At 42.9% G+C, this 15437-nt stretch overlaps 3 protein-coding genes across 3 annotated transcripts in view; 2 read left to right on the top strand and 1 right to left on the bottom strand.

Moving 5' to 3' along the window:
• Positions 1–2343: 2343 nt before the first annotated feature.
• LOC116453339 (nucleoside diphosphate kinase-like) lies at positions 2344–6239 on the top strand. The gene is made up of 5 exons (XM_032128631.1): positions 2344–2506; positions 3029–3161; positions 3690–3791; positions 4443–4555; positions 4889–6239. Exons 2-5 carry the CDS (start codon positions 3033–3035, stop codon positions 5004–5006), a joined length of 462 nt encoding a protein of 153 aa, XP_031984522.1. The 5' UTR covers positions 2344–2506; positions 3029–3032; the 3' UTR covers positions 5007–6239.
• Positions 6240–7613: 1374 nt separating this feature from the next.
• Positions 7614–9883, top strand: LOC116453338 (nucleoside diphosphate kinase-like). The gene is given in 5 exon segments (XM_032128630.1): positions 7614–7656; positions 7658–7747; positions 8283–8384; positions 9092–9204; positions 9647–9883. Coding segments are annotated over 5 exon segments (462 nt in total). The 5' UTR covers positions 7614–7617; the 3' UTR covers positions 9765–9883.
• Positions 9884–10349: 466 nt separating this feature from the next.
• The window catches only part of MBTD1 (mbt domain containing 1), a 35674-nt gene continuing 30586 nt past the window's right edge, over positions 10350–15437 (bottom strand). The window contains 1 exon segment of the mRNA XM_032128628.1: positions 10350–14265. Coding sequence (XP_031984519.1) covers positions 14147–14265 — 119 coding nt within the window. The 3' untranslated portion in view covers positions 10350–14146.

Here is a 15437-nt window from a genome sequence, read left to right as displayed (position 1 = left end):
GGAGACAAGTCTAAGTGGTGTAAAAATGTGTCTTATTGACAGTCTTACCAGAGTGATCACATTTTATATGCACCTTGCAGTCAGTGTGAGGTCAGAAACTCAGGGGTGGATTAAAAACAGAAGGAGGTATGGAATGATATTCCACTTTCTTGCCAGGAGATTAAGGGACCTTAAGGATGAGCTGTCAATTTAGCACGCTAGTCAAGCATATGAAACAGCACAAACAAACCTGATAGTACTGACTTTGTAACTTGAAAGTAGTGGCTCTTTTTAGTAATTAGTGGAGTACAATGCCAGCACATTCTTGTGGAAAGAACTGATTGACAAAAAAAAATCAGTTTTCTGGGTAATAAGAAAAATCTATCCCTAGAAATAACAATTAATTAGAAAGTGAATTGATTTGCAAATTACCAGGGAAGAAAATCAGCCCTCAGATCACTCTGGGGTTAGAAGAGTTTAGTTGGGACTTTACCCAGGGGAAGGAATTTTTGTAAAAGCTTAATTTTATAGTGCTTTGTACCTTAAAGCACAACAGAAATCAAGGTAAAGACTGATGAATGATAGCTCACTCAGCTAAATGAAGAGTAGGATATCCTGGAGCAACAAAAAATGTCAGAGTGAGGACTCTGGTTACAAGGAGCAAGAGGGCCACAGCACAAAATACGATTTTTTATGGGAACCCCGAATATTCTGGGTGGTACAGACAGAGGCTGTGAGCTGAGACCAGTGTAAAGCTGGGGCCAAAGCAGCAAAGCTGGAGCTGTGCTAAGTTCTCCTGAAGTCTGGAGACATTCACAGTCAGTCCTTTGCCTCAGGCCAGTTTTAAAAATCTCTACTGGTTTTAAGTAATGTGGAAATGGTTTGAGCTCAGCAATTACACTTAGTTCACTCACGGAGAACTTTGAAGGTGTTTACTTCTCTCCCATGATCAGTCCATTTTTTGGAAATTATTTGTCTAGACTCTCTACTTCTTCACATTTTAGATAAACATGTCATTTCCAATAAGTGATCTTGGTAAAATTTGCAATCAGCAAAAGTTCCTTTGTACAGTAACAATAACACGAAGCCTTCTTCTGTGGTGTTTCATGCACCATGTGATGTCCAACTTGCTCTGCTAATCATGGATTAATCTCAAAAGTGACAGAGTTGACCCTTATTTAATGAGGTTAAAAGACTTGGTGAAGATCACAGAGCAGACCTATGGTAAAACTGGAAGTTGTGCTTGCCCACCTTAGGGCAAGTCCTAAGCTTTAATCATTAAATTATGTAGATTTAACAGGGCTGTAAATAAATGCCCTATTGCTGCTTTAAACTTAGTATTTTTCTAAACATCCTGTTTCTAGAGACCTTTCTTCTATTTTTATATATTATTTTTCCATAGTGAAGATTACAGCATCAGAGTTTGTTTAAGTAGTATGAAACATCTTAAATAAATGTGTATTGAAGCAAGAGAGTAAATTGGATTGGCACTGTCAGGAGAATACTCAGAAACTCTAATTCCTAAATAACCTCAAGGAGGTCTTGCTAGAATGTATGATGCTTTTTTTTTTTTAAATACCATTTATTAAATCAGAGATCTTGGAAAGTATGATGACAAAAGACCCTGAATATAACGAAACAGGTTGGTTGAATAGATGCTTAGGTCAGATCTGGAGTCTCCCACCAGAACACAAAGGACCACATGGATGTGTGATGAATTGTGGGGAAGAGAAGGGATCCCAAGAAAGGAAATCCATGTTATCAAAAAGCTGACCTTATCCCTGTCAAGCAGTAAAGTCCTGCCCTGAGGGAAGTGAAATCTTCATTGTTTTGCTTTCAAGAACAGCCAGGGAGTGGAGCCCAGGAAGTTCATCCCAGTTGGGGAAACAAAACCAGGACAAGCACGGATTTCCATCCGGTTGCTTTATCCTCAATTCTCTCAAAGGCAATAAAATGCTAAAGGCAAAGCAGCTCAGTGGTAAATGGTTGAGGGGTCTTTTGACTCAAAGAGCTAATACAGTATAACCGGAAAAAAACCAAACAAAATTAATTACCTTCTTTAAAGAGGAAACACAAGCAGAACAGCACGATAATGAGATTTTTATTAAAATAACGTTACGTGGCTTTTGTTAAATAAAAACCGGGATCCAGCAGGCAAGACTGAAATGCTGGCAGGGGTGAGCCCAGCACCCCCGATCTAAGGGGAAGAGGCCCTGGGTGGGTGCTGGTGTGACCCGGGCGGGGGATCGGGGACAGGGATCGATCCCCGATCGCCCCCGCGGGAACGGCGCTCTGTGCGGGCGGGAGGCCGCGCTGTCGCCGCGGCAACCGCGGTGCGGGGGGGCACGGCTAAGCCGGGCGGGGACCCGCGCTGACACGGCTGGAGAGAGCCACCGGGGCGGGACACGGGCTGCCAGGGCCACCGGGAAACAGCGGGGGACACGGGCTGCGAGACTCACAGAGGCCACCAGCGGGGGACACCGTTTGCCACGGCCACCGGCCCACCTGCGGGGGACGAGGTTTCAAGGTTTGCTAGAGCCACCGGGCCACCAGCGGGTAAACCGGGTTGCGGTGCAGCGGGAAGGGACCTTCTGTCCCCGGACAGCGTCACCGCATTCCCGCGGAGCCTCCCCGCAGCCCCCCGCGTCCCTCCCCTGCCCGCTCAGGTGTGCGCGGACACGCCCCTGCAGCGGCGCGGGGCTCGGAGCCCCTCCGGTCCTGCTGGTTTCCAGGTGAAATTGTGGGTTAATCTATTAATTTATTGCACGGCGCTGGAAGATGGATCCGTGTGATCCTTTCCGTTCAGAGCGTTTCTGATTTCAGTATTCGCTGATTGTTCCTACACTTGGCACCCTTCCACTGCTTCAAACTCACTCCTGCAGCACTTGGGGAAACCCGTGTGCGGTCACTGGTTTGTCCAAACGTTGCAGACAGTGGATTACTGACCCTCAGATGCAGCCAATCTAATTACACTGATAGCAGAAGGGATGGGATTTTACACAATTTTGCACAATCCTGGAATAACAACTTTTATTCTCTCCCTCCTCAGGACCATGGCTGCCATCGATGAGCGCACCTTCATCGCCATCAAGCCTGATGGGGTCCAGAGGGGGCTGGTGGGGGAGATCATCAAACGCTTTGAGCTGAAAGGGTTCAAACTGGTGGCCATGAAATTAGTACATGTAAGCTCTCCTTAATTGCTGTGTCTGCTTTTATATATCAGCTGCAGCCTTCAAATAGAGCAGCATGCTATAACAACAAACGTGGCCTCTGTAACATTTAAAACTGAAATTTTGAGAAGTCGTACTTGGGATGTTTTTGGAAAAGTTCCAATTCCCAGCTCTGGCTAAATGCTTTAGACACGCTAAGCACGCTAATTTTAGTATCCTGATGTCCTTAGTCTGAAGAGAATATTCTTTCAGGTGCATCCTATGCCTAATAAATATCTTTGAGTATCTTTCACAAATCACAGGTCACATAAATTGCCTGTATTGGCAGCAGAAACTTTTCTAAGTTGAGCTGGGGTTAAAGCAAACAGTTCAATTTATATCGACCAAAAGTGCTCCTAGAAAGATGCTAGAAATGCAGAATTTTGAAGTGCGTGCAAGTTTCAGGATTACCAGTGCTCTGTGGTTAATCTCTGTGATTTCACTACGGTCTTAAGTTCTTACTGTAAGCTTTTTTCTCTCTCTGGATGGTTTTTAACCCAGGCCTCTGAGGACCTTCTGAGGGAACACTACATCGACCTCAAGGACCGGCCGTTCTACGATGGCCTGGTGCAATACATGCACTCAGGACCTGTCGTAGCCATGGTGAGTTCCTAGCAAGAAAACCACACTGCTTGATGGTCTTCCCTGCAATGAGATTGTGTCACCTGTTGGATTCTAGTTTATTTCAAAAAGGATTTAAAAATCTGGATTCAAATACTATAATTAGGAAGATGTGCTGTTAACTCCTTTTTCTTTAATCTTTTCTCATAATCTTTTTCTCCTTTGAGTCATTTTGTTGAGGAAGAGGACAGGACAAAAGGGAATCAAAACCAGGACTTTGAGAAACAGTAAACCTGCACAAAAGCCCCACTGACATGCCATGTAGTAAGCAAACTGAAAAAGGATGGTGGAATATTTTTACTCTATTTCCCTTTTTCTCCTTGATAATGTATTTGTAAAATAGTTGAGGTCCAGCTCTCCCATGAGCAGACAGCTCTGTGAGGCTGTTTGACATACTGAGATGGAAAATCATTCTCTCCCCACACTGGGTGAGGAGGAGGGTTGTACAGAAAGGACCATGTGAGCAGATGCTTCAAGAATCTGACAGAAGAATTGGAGATAAAATATGTCTCACTATGACAAATATTCAGATGGTGATTTGTGCCATGATGGACAGCCCGGTGTTCTTGTGGATGGTATAATTTAACTGCTGCTAAAATTTAATAATCTCAGTGGAATTTTTTTTTCTTTAAGGTGTGGGAAGGTCTTAATGTGATTAAGACTGGAAGGGTGATGCTGGGAGAAACCAATCCATTTGATTCCAAGCCTGGCACTATTCGTGGGGACTTCTGTGTCCAAGTTGGAAGGTAAATTTTAAAACTTCTGGTATCATCCAAAGGCACTAAATGCCAAGTGTTATGTCATGATATCTGCAGGAACTGTGCTCCATCCTTCTCTGTCTTACACATGGAGCTGCCATTCCCTGTGCCCATGTCATGTTAGGATCTAAGGATGGAAATCAAGTTGTGGTTGTCCCCAGACACAACAATGAGGAGCAAAGCTGGCACTGCCTATGCTGTGTCTTTTCCTACTTTACTGTTACTTAAAGCTCCTGTCCATAATGGGAACCACTTCAAAACAAGAAGCTTGCTTTACTTTAAGAATTCTCTTACTCTTATATTCACCTTTTCTTTTCCTAGGAACATCATTCATGGCAGTGATTCTGTGGAAAGTGCTGAGACAGAGATCAATTTATGGTTCACTCCTGAAGAACTGGTTGATTACAGAAGCTGTGCTCATGAGTGGATCTATGATTAACACCCAGCCTGGATCTTCTGATATCCCCACTGTCTGTGAGCAGCTGCCAGTCTCTAGCTATTCCAAAGAATTCCCTGGTAGAAACCTCAGAAAACACTGAGAATGCTCTGTTGCGGATGTTTAAAATAGAGTCAGTGCTTGCTGCTCCTTTGATTTAAAAGCTGTCAGGTTATAAATGGGATTGCACTTTTTAAAAGCTGCTTCTGGGGTTGAGAGATATGAGGTGAAAACACGGAGCAGATAACATATATTTTTCTGAAGTACTTATAGTCATAGAGGGTATTTTGGTAAACAGAAAAAAACGGGTAAACAATTTATTTGGTAAATAAATGTGCAAATGACTTGGAGTCAGAGGTTAACTTTGCTAAAACATTAGAGGACAACTGATAGTGGTGTAAATGCATTGCTAATATGCCCAGATGTTGAGGATTTACTTAATATCAAATGTGTCCCCATTCCTAAAACAGCTGCAGAAAAAGCCCATTTCTCTCCCCAGAACATGCTGTGCCCAAAGAGAGCTCAGCTCTGGCTAAAATGACAACTGGCCTCCACAATGACACTATTTCAGCTTGCTCTTTTTCCCTTCCACGTGGGATTTATTTAGCATTTTGAGGAAAGATTAACCGGCCAGGCTTCATGAAATGTCCTTTTATGTGAAAAGAAGATTAATGTGAGGATGGATGAGGGAGATTCTACCTTCAGCCACTTCAGTGCAGCAGCTGTCTGATATTGCACAGAGCAATAAGTGGTGCTTGCTTTGCCAGCTGAACAGCTGATAATTTAGCTTTGTTATCATTTGTGTCCTTTCCTTAGTAGTTGGAACTACAAAGCAAACAATCCTTGGATAAGTTGTTTCAGAAGTGACTTCAGCGCTATCATTTTGTATTTATTTAATGATGTAAAGAAGTACAGTCATCATAATGCAGAAGGTGTTTCAGTTTCAAGAGCAAAAGTTGTACTGGATGAGGTAGTTGGGATTGATACTATGTATTTATGTCCCTGCAATATTTTATTCACTAAGAGCAAGAATTTCATGGAATCAGTTGTTCAAACTCCACGATTTTTTCCCCCCACAGTGAGTTCTTGTGTCTGAATACTGAGCTATGCAGCAAATATTGAAAACTTAGGATACCTTATGGTGATATCAAACTCCTAAAAAGAGATGGTACAAAATAAAACACTATTTGCTTAAGTGAAGTATTTCGTAAGTGAAATAAAAAGAAATTTTAAATATTTTGTCTTTAATTAATGAGTATAAGGAGAGGGAACAAATTCTCTAACTATGAAGCTGTAGGTGAGGCTGTGAGATTCTCTTCTGAAAATATTCAGTGTTATACAAGAAAAACAATTTAATTAAAAGTAGTTGGAAGAAAGGGAATATGTGACAAACCTGGGTACGGGATGAATGGTCTCCAGTTTAATCTTTGCTTGAAAGGTCACTTAAGATTTCCTGATTCCACAAAACAGAGAAATATGGGTTATCCGGAGATGTGGGGGTTGTCAGGAGGCTGCTGATTAGTGTTTCTAATGTGATGAGACTGGGAAAACGTGGAGGCCAGCACTCCTGCACGGCTGAGGTGCCTGGGCAGGTCCAGTGTGAAACCACTAGTTGACCCTGTGAAGCCACTCACTGGCCCCTCAGTAAGAGACAACGCAAGGACTACAGAGGCTATTTCATCGATATCCCACTTGCAGTGATGGTGTGCGATTGTAACTTGCTCAGGAAAGGGTGTTTCATCAACTAGTAAAGGGCCAAGTAGTGAACATCATAAAAAGTAACAACACACTCCCTGCTTCATGTTGTGACATGGGTTCAGGGACTGTGAGGTTTTGACAGCTGGCAGCTTCATCTTCTCAATAAAGTTACCAATAACGTTCCTGGGTTACGGATCCCACATCACTTTTCTGGGATAAATACGCTTTCGAGGAGCTGTAGCCGTGCTGTGCGGTGCAGCCGGGTTGGCAGGACCAACCCTCAGACCGCGGGGATACCTGAAAACAGCCAAGCCAGCACCAATGAGTAAAAAATAATTTAGTTGTGTTAAACATCCGCCGTCGCTTCAGTGCCTTAAAGGCTTACCCACAGTTGCTGCGCCTGTAAATCAATAACCCTCGAGGCGGCGGAGGCGACAGGTGCGGCCGGGCCTGGCCAAGAGCCGCCCCCCGGCCGCGGGGCCCGGCAGCGCCCGCTGCCTGGTTCGGTCCGGTCCCGTCTCATCCCGGCCCGGCCCGGCCCCGTCTCATCCCGGCCCGGCCCGGTCCCGCTCGGTGCTGGCGGTCCCGCCCCCGAAGCGCCGCCGGCCCGGCGGCTCCTCCTCTGCGCGGGGCGGGGGATCCGCGGCCCGCCCGCCTTCTCCTCCGCCTCTTCCTCCGGCGGCAGCGGCGCGGGCGGCAGCAGCTCCGGAAAGGTGAGGCCGGGCCGGGCCCCGCGCTCCAGGGGCACGGGGGGTGCGGGCGGAGGGGCCCCGCGGGGTTCGGCGGGGCCGGGCCGGGCTCGGCGGGGCCGGGGGGACGTTCGGTGGCGGTGCCGCGTGGCGGGGCGGTGCCGCCATGGCCGCCGCCGACCTTGAGGCCGCGCGTCCCCTCACGCCGCGCTCCCGCCCGCAGCGCCATGGCGGGGAACGGCGAGCGCACCTTCATCGCCATCAGAGCCGACGGGCGTCCAGCGCGGGCTGGTCGGGGAGATCATCAAGCGGTTCGAGCAGAAAGGGTTCCGGCTCGTGGCCATGAAGTTCGTGCACGTGAGTGCCCGCGTCTTTATACCCCCCATCCCCGTGCCTGCCCTGCCCGAGAGGGGCTCACCACACCCACGCACAGAGAGTCTCCCCTTGCGGCTGCTTCTGCGGCAGAGCGGGGATCTGATGCGGCTGTGCTGGGGCACGCCTCGGGCCCGGCTTCCTGCCCAGCACGCGGCTTCTCCCCTTTCCAGAAAAAGCGAATTTTGCTCCAATGGTTTAATGCAGCCCGATTGAGAGCTGGAATGGCCCTTGGCTGAAAGGCTGTGTTGGGTAAACATCACCCAGGAATCCCGTACTCTGCTTATCGCTGAGGGTCACTGCAGTGCAAAGAAATCATATTGCCAATTCCCAGCACTGCCACAAAGAACTCCCTTAATGTTACAGCAGGAGCTCACGTTGATACCCACAATAGCACTGCAGCATTGTTGGTAACATTAATTATTAGTGAATCTAATCACTCATAGTCTTACACCTGTAACACCTTCTGTTCAGTGATACTCAGAAAATGATATTTAAAGTTACATCTGCCCTTTTAAAGGCCTCTGAAGACCTTCTCAAACAACATTACATTGACCTGAAAGACCGCCCCTTCTTCCCTGGTTTGGTTAAATACATGAACTCTGGACCTATTGTGGCCATGGTAAGTGGCTTGATTTTAGTTTAAGATTACTTTCTTGAGTATATTTGTCTTGCTCTATAAATTATTAAGAATATTCAGAGATATTGTTGCAGATACATTTTTTCTTAAACTACCTAGTTCTGATAGTGGCAAAGAAAAAGTTAAAATTAAGACAGTGAAGTTACTATAATAAGAAGAAAAGTGGCACATATAAAATGGGTATTAAACGCGTAATATATAATGCATAAAGCAAAATTCCCGGAAAGCGAGTCTTCTGCACCAAAAAATCTGCTTTGGGCAAGGTCAGGCTTTCAGACACAGAAACCATCTTCTGTGTCATTCATTCTTACATTCCTCGCAAAACAAGGCACTTGCTCCTAATAGCATCTCCTGCTGTGGTTATGAGCTAGGAGAGAACACTCAGCAGGGTGTCCCTATCCCACCACAACACAAAGGGCTGGGAGTTGGCCTTGTACATTAACTCTGAGGCTTGGTGAAGGATCTCCTTGCACTGCAGGTAACAATGGTGATGGTCCTTTTTACAAGTACTTTCAAGCTCATATGCTTTTCCCTTGTCACCTTTACAGGCCTAAGAGAGAATCTAGGCAGAGTTAATTTCTTTAGTGGTTAGAGCCTTTGTTTCTTTGCAAGTATGGTAGAGCAAAGATGAGTTGTCAATATTGTGTATAAGCATGGCGTAACAGAATTTTTTGTTTTTTTACTTTAAGGTATGGGAAGGACTCAACGTGGTTAAAACTGGGAGAGTAATGCTGGGGGAAACCAACCCTGCAGACTCCAAGCCTGGCACCATCCGTGGTGACTTCTGCATTCAAGTGGGAAGGTTTGTGCTCAGTCTCTTAATTGATACTCAAAACTCAACAACTCCTACTCACTGTTTCACTGCCAACACAAAAACTGTTGGTAGTCTCCTATTCTACAAAGCCAGAATTGGTGGTAGATACCTTAGTCTGATGGTATTTCATTTGCAGGTCACAGTGCATAGCTGCTGCTTAGGAAAGTGGTACAAAGCTGACTTTGTTTGCAGTCCAGCTCCTCCCCAGAGCAGCACGTAAGCTCAGGCAGGGGCTGGTGTAGAACAGTAGCTCTAGAGCAACCCTGAGAAAAATAATTAGCTCTTGGGGGGGTGGGGGTGTTGGAACACTGCCAGAAATAACAGCAATGGTCTCCCTGCTCTAGATGCTTCATGCAAGTTTTTTGCAAATTGAGAACAAGGTTGCTGAAAGTGTATTTTTACAGGGAACAATGTTTGTCTCCTTTCACAGGAACATCATCCATGGCAGTGACTCCGTGGAGAGTGCACAGAAGGAGATCAACCTGTGGTTCAAACCGGCAGAGCTCATCGACTTCAAGCCCTGTGCACATGACTGGATCTATGAGTGATGGGTTCCCACAGTGATTTGTGCCTTCCAACACCTCATCTCATTCCAGCTGCTGCCCTGGGAGCAACCACGGTTATCTTAGTGCTGAAAGTGACTGTCAAATAAATGGGTGTGAACTAATTCCTTGTGGTGCGTTCACTTACAACAGACCCCTGTTCAAATACTCATGGAAGTCATTTTAGTCATTCAGGAGCCACTGACACGTGGTCCTGGCACAGCTGCTGAACTCAAGAAGTGGCAAATTTGCAGAGGGAGAGCTGAAGGGAGGCGGGAGCTAGAAGAAAAACGGGATACCACAAAATTTCCCTCCTTATACAACTATTAATACTAATACTAAATGAAATGAGAGCCAAGTGCAAAGCTTGCTCTCTGAAATGATTATCTAATTCACCTTCTCCTATCAAACCCATTACCTTGTGCTCAGGGCCTCACACGATTTGCTGTCAGACCAAGATACCCAGTTACTTAAAATACTCATGGTTTTACAGATTGTGGGTATTAATGTGCATTATCTTGAGAGAAATAAGCTGAAATGCATTTAGGGCTAAGAGTGTCTTTTAAACAAAACAATCCCTACTCAGAAAAAGACTTTTTATAATTTTTATTTTGTGTAAAAAAGGCAAATTTAGTGAATTATTTTCATCTTGTACACAAAGTTATAATTTTAATGCTTTTCACATCCATGCTGAAAATCTGCAGTCTCGTAAAAATGAAAGTAACATTAATTTCTCCAAAAGCATTTTTTCACTGAGTTATGTACATTGCATGAGAAAGCTTTAAATACTTTCTCACTGACCACACAAATTACCAAGAAAATAAAAGATAAATTTGTACAGATATTGATCTATATATCAAATACATACAGAAATTATGTAAAAACCCCATTTGTTTAATCTTGATTCCCGCCCCAACATTTTCCCGGGGGCCAAAGCTGATGCCTTTTTTTGTATAAATGGCTGTGACTTTTCATTTTAAATATGAAAAAAAATCAAAAGGAAGAAAAATTCAGCTGAAATCACAGTTTTTTAAAATCCCTTCCCAATAAAGGATTGTTACCAAATGTATTAGCACCATCGTACAAAGATTGAGGGAGGGTATTCACATCACAGAAAACAACAATAAAAAACCAAAACAAACACTGAAACCCGTGTTAGTATCCGTAGAACAAGGAATCAATAACTGCTGTAGCTTTCCTCAGACGTAGCAAGGAACAGGTTAGAGTTCTACTGAAAATAACATAACAATCAAAGATCAGCAGAGATTTGGAGCAAGGAAAGGGGCAGCAGCCAAGGCAGGAACAGGGCTTGGGCTGCCTCATGGTCAGAAAAACCTGCTGTGCCAAATGCCAGAATTAGTCCGACCCCATTGAAGGTTTCAGGTGTCCAACATCTGCTGCTCTCTCAGCCAGGTACCACAGCTTGAAGCCAAGAGAAACATCCCAGAGCCACGGGAATGCTTTGCAAAGCCAGGGAGCTGCCACAGGGACACGCCACAGGCTCTCTGGAGATCACATCCCTGGTAGCACCTTGCTCAGGTTTTCCTGAGCTTCTCCTCAGCAAGTGACTTCCAGCAGCTCCTTCCATGGTTTGCTTAGCACAGATGTCACTGTACTCGACAATTACACAACTGAGGCATATTATGAACTCAGAGACACAAAAGACATTTCACCAACTGCTGAAGTCACACGGGTACCCGAGAACATACATCACCTCACAAGACTTTAGTGTTTGATGAATAAAAGAATACTATAACGACTGACAGAACAGATTCTTACATTTTCCAGCACAGGAAGTGTGTTAAGGACTAATTTTCCCTCTTGACATTTGAAGACCAACTCTGAAATCAGGGATGAGCCTGGGCAATACTCAGGAGCCCAAGTTTAGTGACCTGGCAATGCACCTCACTCATTAACTAGCCCGACCTTCTACCTTAGGAAACACTAATTAATGCAACAGTTTTTCTACTCAAGTCAGAAGCTGCTGATGAGAGAAGAAAGCAAGATTGTGAGAACCTTGTTCCAGCTGACTGGGAGAACCTGCAAGTTGTTGCATTAAAAAAAAATAAATAAATCAATAGTACTGTACTTACCAAACCAAATCAATGCTTGCAGAGCTGGATTTTACAGCAGGTTAAATTGAGAACATAGGAAAACAAACACTCAAGGCTCAAAGTGTCACTACAATGGTCTCTAATCCTACTTCTCCAATCTAGGCTGTTCAAAATAAACTTCATGGGTGGGTCAGAATCTGAGATAAGGTATTTGAAGTCTACCAGGTCCAACAAAGTCCTTTTCATGGCTGTTACAGAGAGCTAAAATGTCTTTACCACCTGAAATTACAGATTCCTGTAATCTGATTAACAGATTCTGTCAATAGAAGAAGCTGTTGTTAAAAATGGGTCGTTATTTAAGAAATGTTACCAGTAAGGGAGAAAAGGATTCCAGACATTCCTACACTATACAGGACATGTTTTACTTCCAGTAGTAAATACAAAACTTTACATAATTAACCCCTCTTGCATAGAATGAGGTAAACCTGTGCATATCACCAATACTATGTACCCAAAGTTAGAGCAATTTTTTAGAAAATAATCAAATTGCTGGTTTTCAACTTTCTATGCACTTTTTTTTTTAAGCTCAAACAACAATATACAAAAATGGTCTCCTGGGGCTGTGTGGGTTGATATCCTTAAAGCATTTCTTAGGCTGTAGGAATACAGATGTTAATAATTTTTGATCGATTTTTTTTTTAAGCCCTAATTTATGGTCAAGAGTCATTGTACTGCTCTGAAGGGGACCTGTGAAGACCCAGAAGCACTTGCAGAACTTATGAGATAATTCCTGAGAGTTTAGTTAATGAACCTTACTGGTAAAAGCTAAAGCTCTTGATGCACATTTTTCCAGTCACAGCTCTGCAGGGCTGATCAACCACCTCACTCATCAACTCCATTTACAAAAATGTACAAAGGTTAAAAATATGGAAAGATAAAATCCAAATTACTAAGAGCTCCTGCAAAAATTTTGTGTTTAAGTGGTTGTCATTTTCACCCTTTTATGTGACTTTTGCCTTGTAAAATTCTAGAAGTTGACCAGGTGGGGCTAATGGGATACTTGACATGAGACAAGAATTCCAGGCAATAGGCAAATCCAGTTTATGAATTATAGACTAAAACCATGTAATTTTTATACTGTTCTCAAGTCACAACTCCTATGTTACACTATTGCAGCGAGACATGAATATTGCAGGCTATGCAGGACTGAACTAATTTTTAATCCACAGTGTAGGGCTCCTTTCAGCTCACCTGAAACCACGTGGCACATCAGTTCTGAATGGTCACAGATAAATATTTAAGATGGTAAGGAAACATTTAGGGCTTCCTGAATGGAAAAAAAATTTAAAAAAAAAGAAAAAAAAAAAATCACAAGAATACTCACAAGTTCCTTCCCAATAACCAAGGGAGTCCTTAGTGACTGTCCATCTAAGCTGCTTCTTCAGTCAAAATTCAGAGCTAAAACTAATCTTCCAATGAGGGAATTTTCTGAAGTTCCAGTTTGGCATAGGGCTCTGTAAACATCTGCTGAAGCATTCCAAGACTACAGACATTCATGTACAGACAAGGGCTTTCTAGATCCAATCCAATGCCCACTGCAGTCGATGGAGACAAGGCTACTGATATTAATGGGCACTGAATCAGACCCTAAGGAACATTAAAAACCAAAATTTTATATAGAAAAAGGTATTTTAAACTAAATAAAAACACCTTGAAAAGTTAAAATCTTCCTCAGGCGATGGCTCCGCTCCGTTGCACTTGGGCCTACTCACTGAGTAGAGCTTTACAGCACTATCTTCCACATACAATTTATGCCTCTAAATCAGGGCTTAAAAGCCTTATTTTCACAATTAAAAAAACAGAGGCGTGACCAGTGCAGTTCACAAGAGTCTAAAAGTCTCCCAACTTGTACCAAAAAGGTTCATTTGTTATGACAGTTCATTTGTATTTGCAACTATATCTTCCTCCAACTGCTTCCCACAACCATGCTAATTAAACTTTAATCTTACCAAAAAATTAGAATTTCAGTTCTTGTTAACAATGCACAATAAATCTGAACTTGAAAATATTACAAAATTCTTTCAAAAGCTTCAAATACAACACAAAAGTGTCCATTTTTTTTGTTTTTAATAAATTGAAAAATCTTTTTCACTAAAATAGTTTCCCCGCCCTTCCAAAAAATTCTGAACTGAGTCTAATTCACCTACAGTTAGCAAAGTGCCCCAGGCACAGTCACCCGAACTGCACCATCCAAGTGGGAACAGAATCAGTCAGTCTTGGAGAAAGGTTCTTTTCCTATCACCAGTGCTGTGCCCCACACTCCTGGGAGCTGCCTCAGGGCTCCTGTTTGATGTAGTAGCTGGCGGAGCCGTTGCTCTCCTGGTCAGATGCTCCCTGCAGGAAGCTGTACTCCTCTCCATCCAGCAACTCCTCCTTCAGCTGCAATGAAGTCACTACAAATCAAAAATTCATGTTAAACATCTATACAATTTAAAGTACAACTTTTCCTTCAATTTACTTAATAATATTGCTATTGGGAGCACCCCAGATTCCCCATTTTCTTATAGTCTGCATTTTAGCAATGCTTTAACACTCAGGATCCCACAGAGAGCAGACACTTTGTGAGTGCAGATGGAACCTCCAGTTATGCTCCAATATTAACAGACTTCAAATTACTTACAGCAATATATTCTCTACAAGGTTTTTTCAAGATCTGAGTATTTTAAACCACTTAAACTTTTAAACCACTTTGCTTCCTATTTAGTCTTTATGCAAGTAAAAATGAGATTGGAAATGGCCAACAGTTAACCTATAATTCAAATTACTTAGCCCAGTTACTGCAAACAGTCTATGTGAGACAACAAAATTATTGACAAAGATTTCTCAATCCATCATTAAAATTTTAAGTTCCCAGACAGTTTCATTCAAGCAAAACATTTTTTGTAGTTTCAATCTTCTCTCTTCTTTTGTCAAAATTAAATAGAAATGAGATCTAAGACAAAGATGTTATGAATAGCAATAATGTCACACTTACTTTTCCTGTTTCATTAATGAATAGAGATGATTATCAAAATATGAGCACAATGAAAAGAACACTGAAAACAAAACATGTAAGCATTCATTAAAGGTGCAGTACCCACATTAAAGGGTTGATTATACAAAAATAAATGATTCTCTATGACCAAATGAATGAGAAAAGTATCAAAGTTTATAATTATTGAGTATAAAGTTTATATACATTGTCAATGTGTCTTGAAATGCAGGAATATGCAGTGAAAGAAAAAAACCCCAACCCATAACCTGCTGCTACTGATAGCCCTTCAGTAACTTACAAGCTGTTTGATTATTCTTTTACAAATATTCTATGTCATCTTCTATGTTGAAACAAGTTCTTGAGCTAAATAAAAATAAAATTTGAAAATTAAGATAGTAGAAGATGTCAAAAGTTGCAGCATAATGCAAGCTCTCCTCATCTTTAGTAGACTCTTCCTCCCATCTACACAGCCCACAATCCCTTCCTTATTTTTTTCTCTCAAGTACTTTTCCCTGTATCATGCCCATCTCTGACCAAGATTCCTGATCTTTGGGGTACAACAAAGTGCTGTCTAAATGCTAAGACGCACAA

The sequence above is a fragment of the Corvus moneduloides genome, chromosome 19 (assembly GCF_009650955.1).
Source record: "Corvus moneduloides isolate bCorMon1 chromosome 19, bCorMon1.pri, whole genome shotgun sequence".
Lineage (NCBI taxonomy): Eukaryota > Metazoa > Chordata > Aves > Passeriformes > Corvidae > Corvus > Corvus moneduloides.
This window is presented reverse-complemented; position numbering and strand designations above follow the sequence as displayed.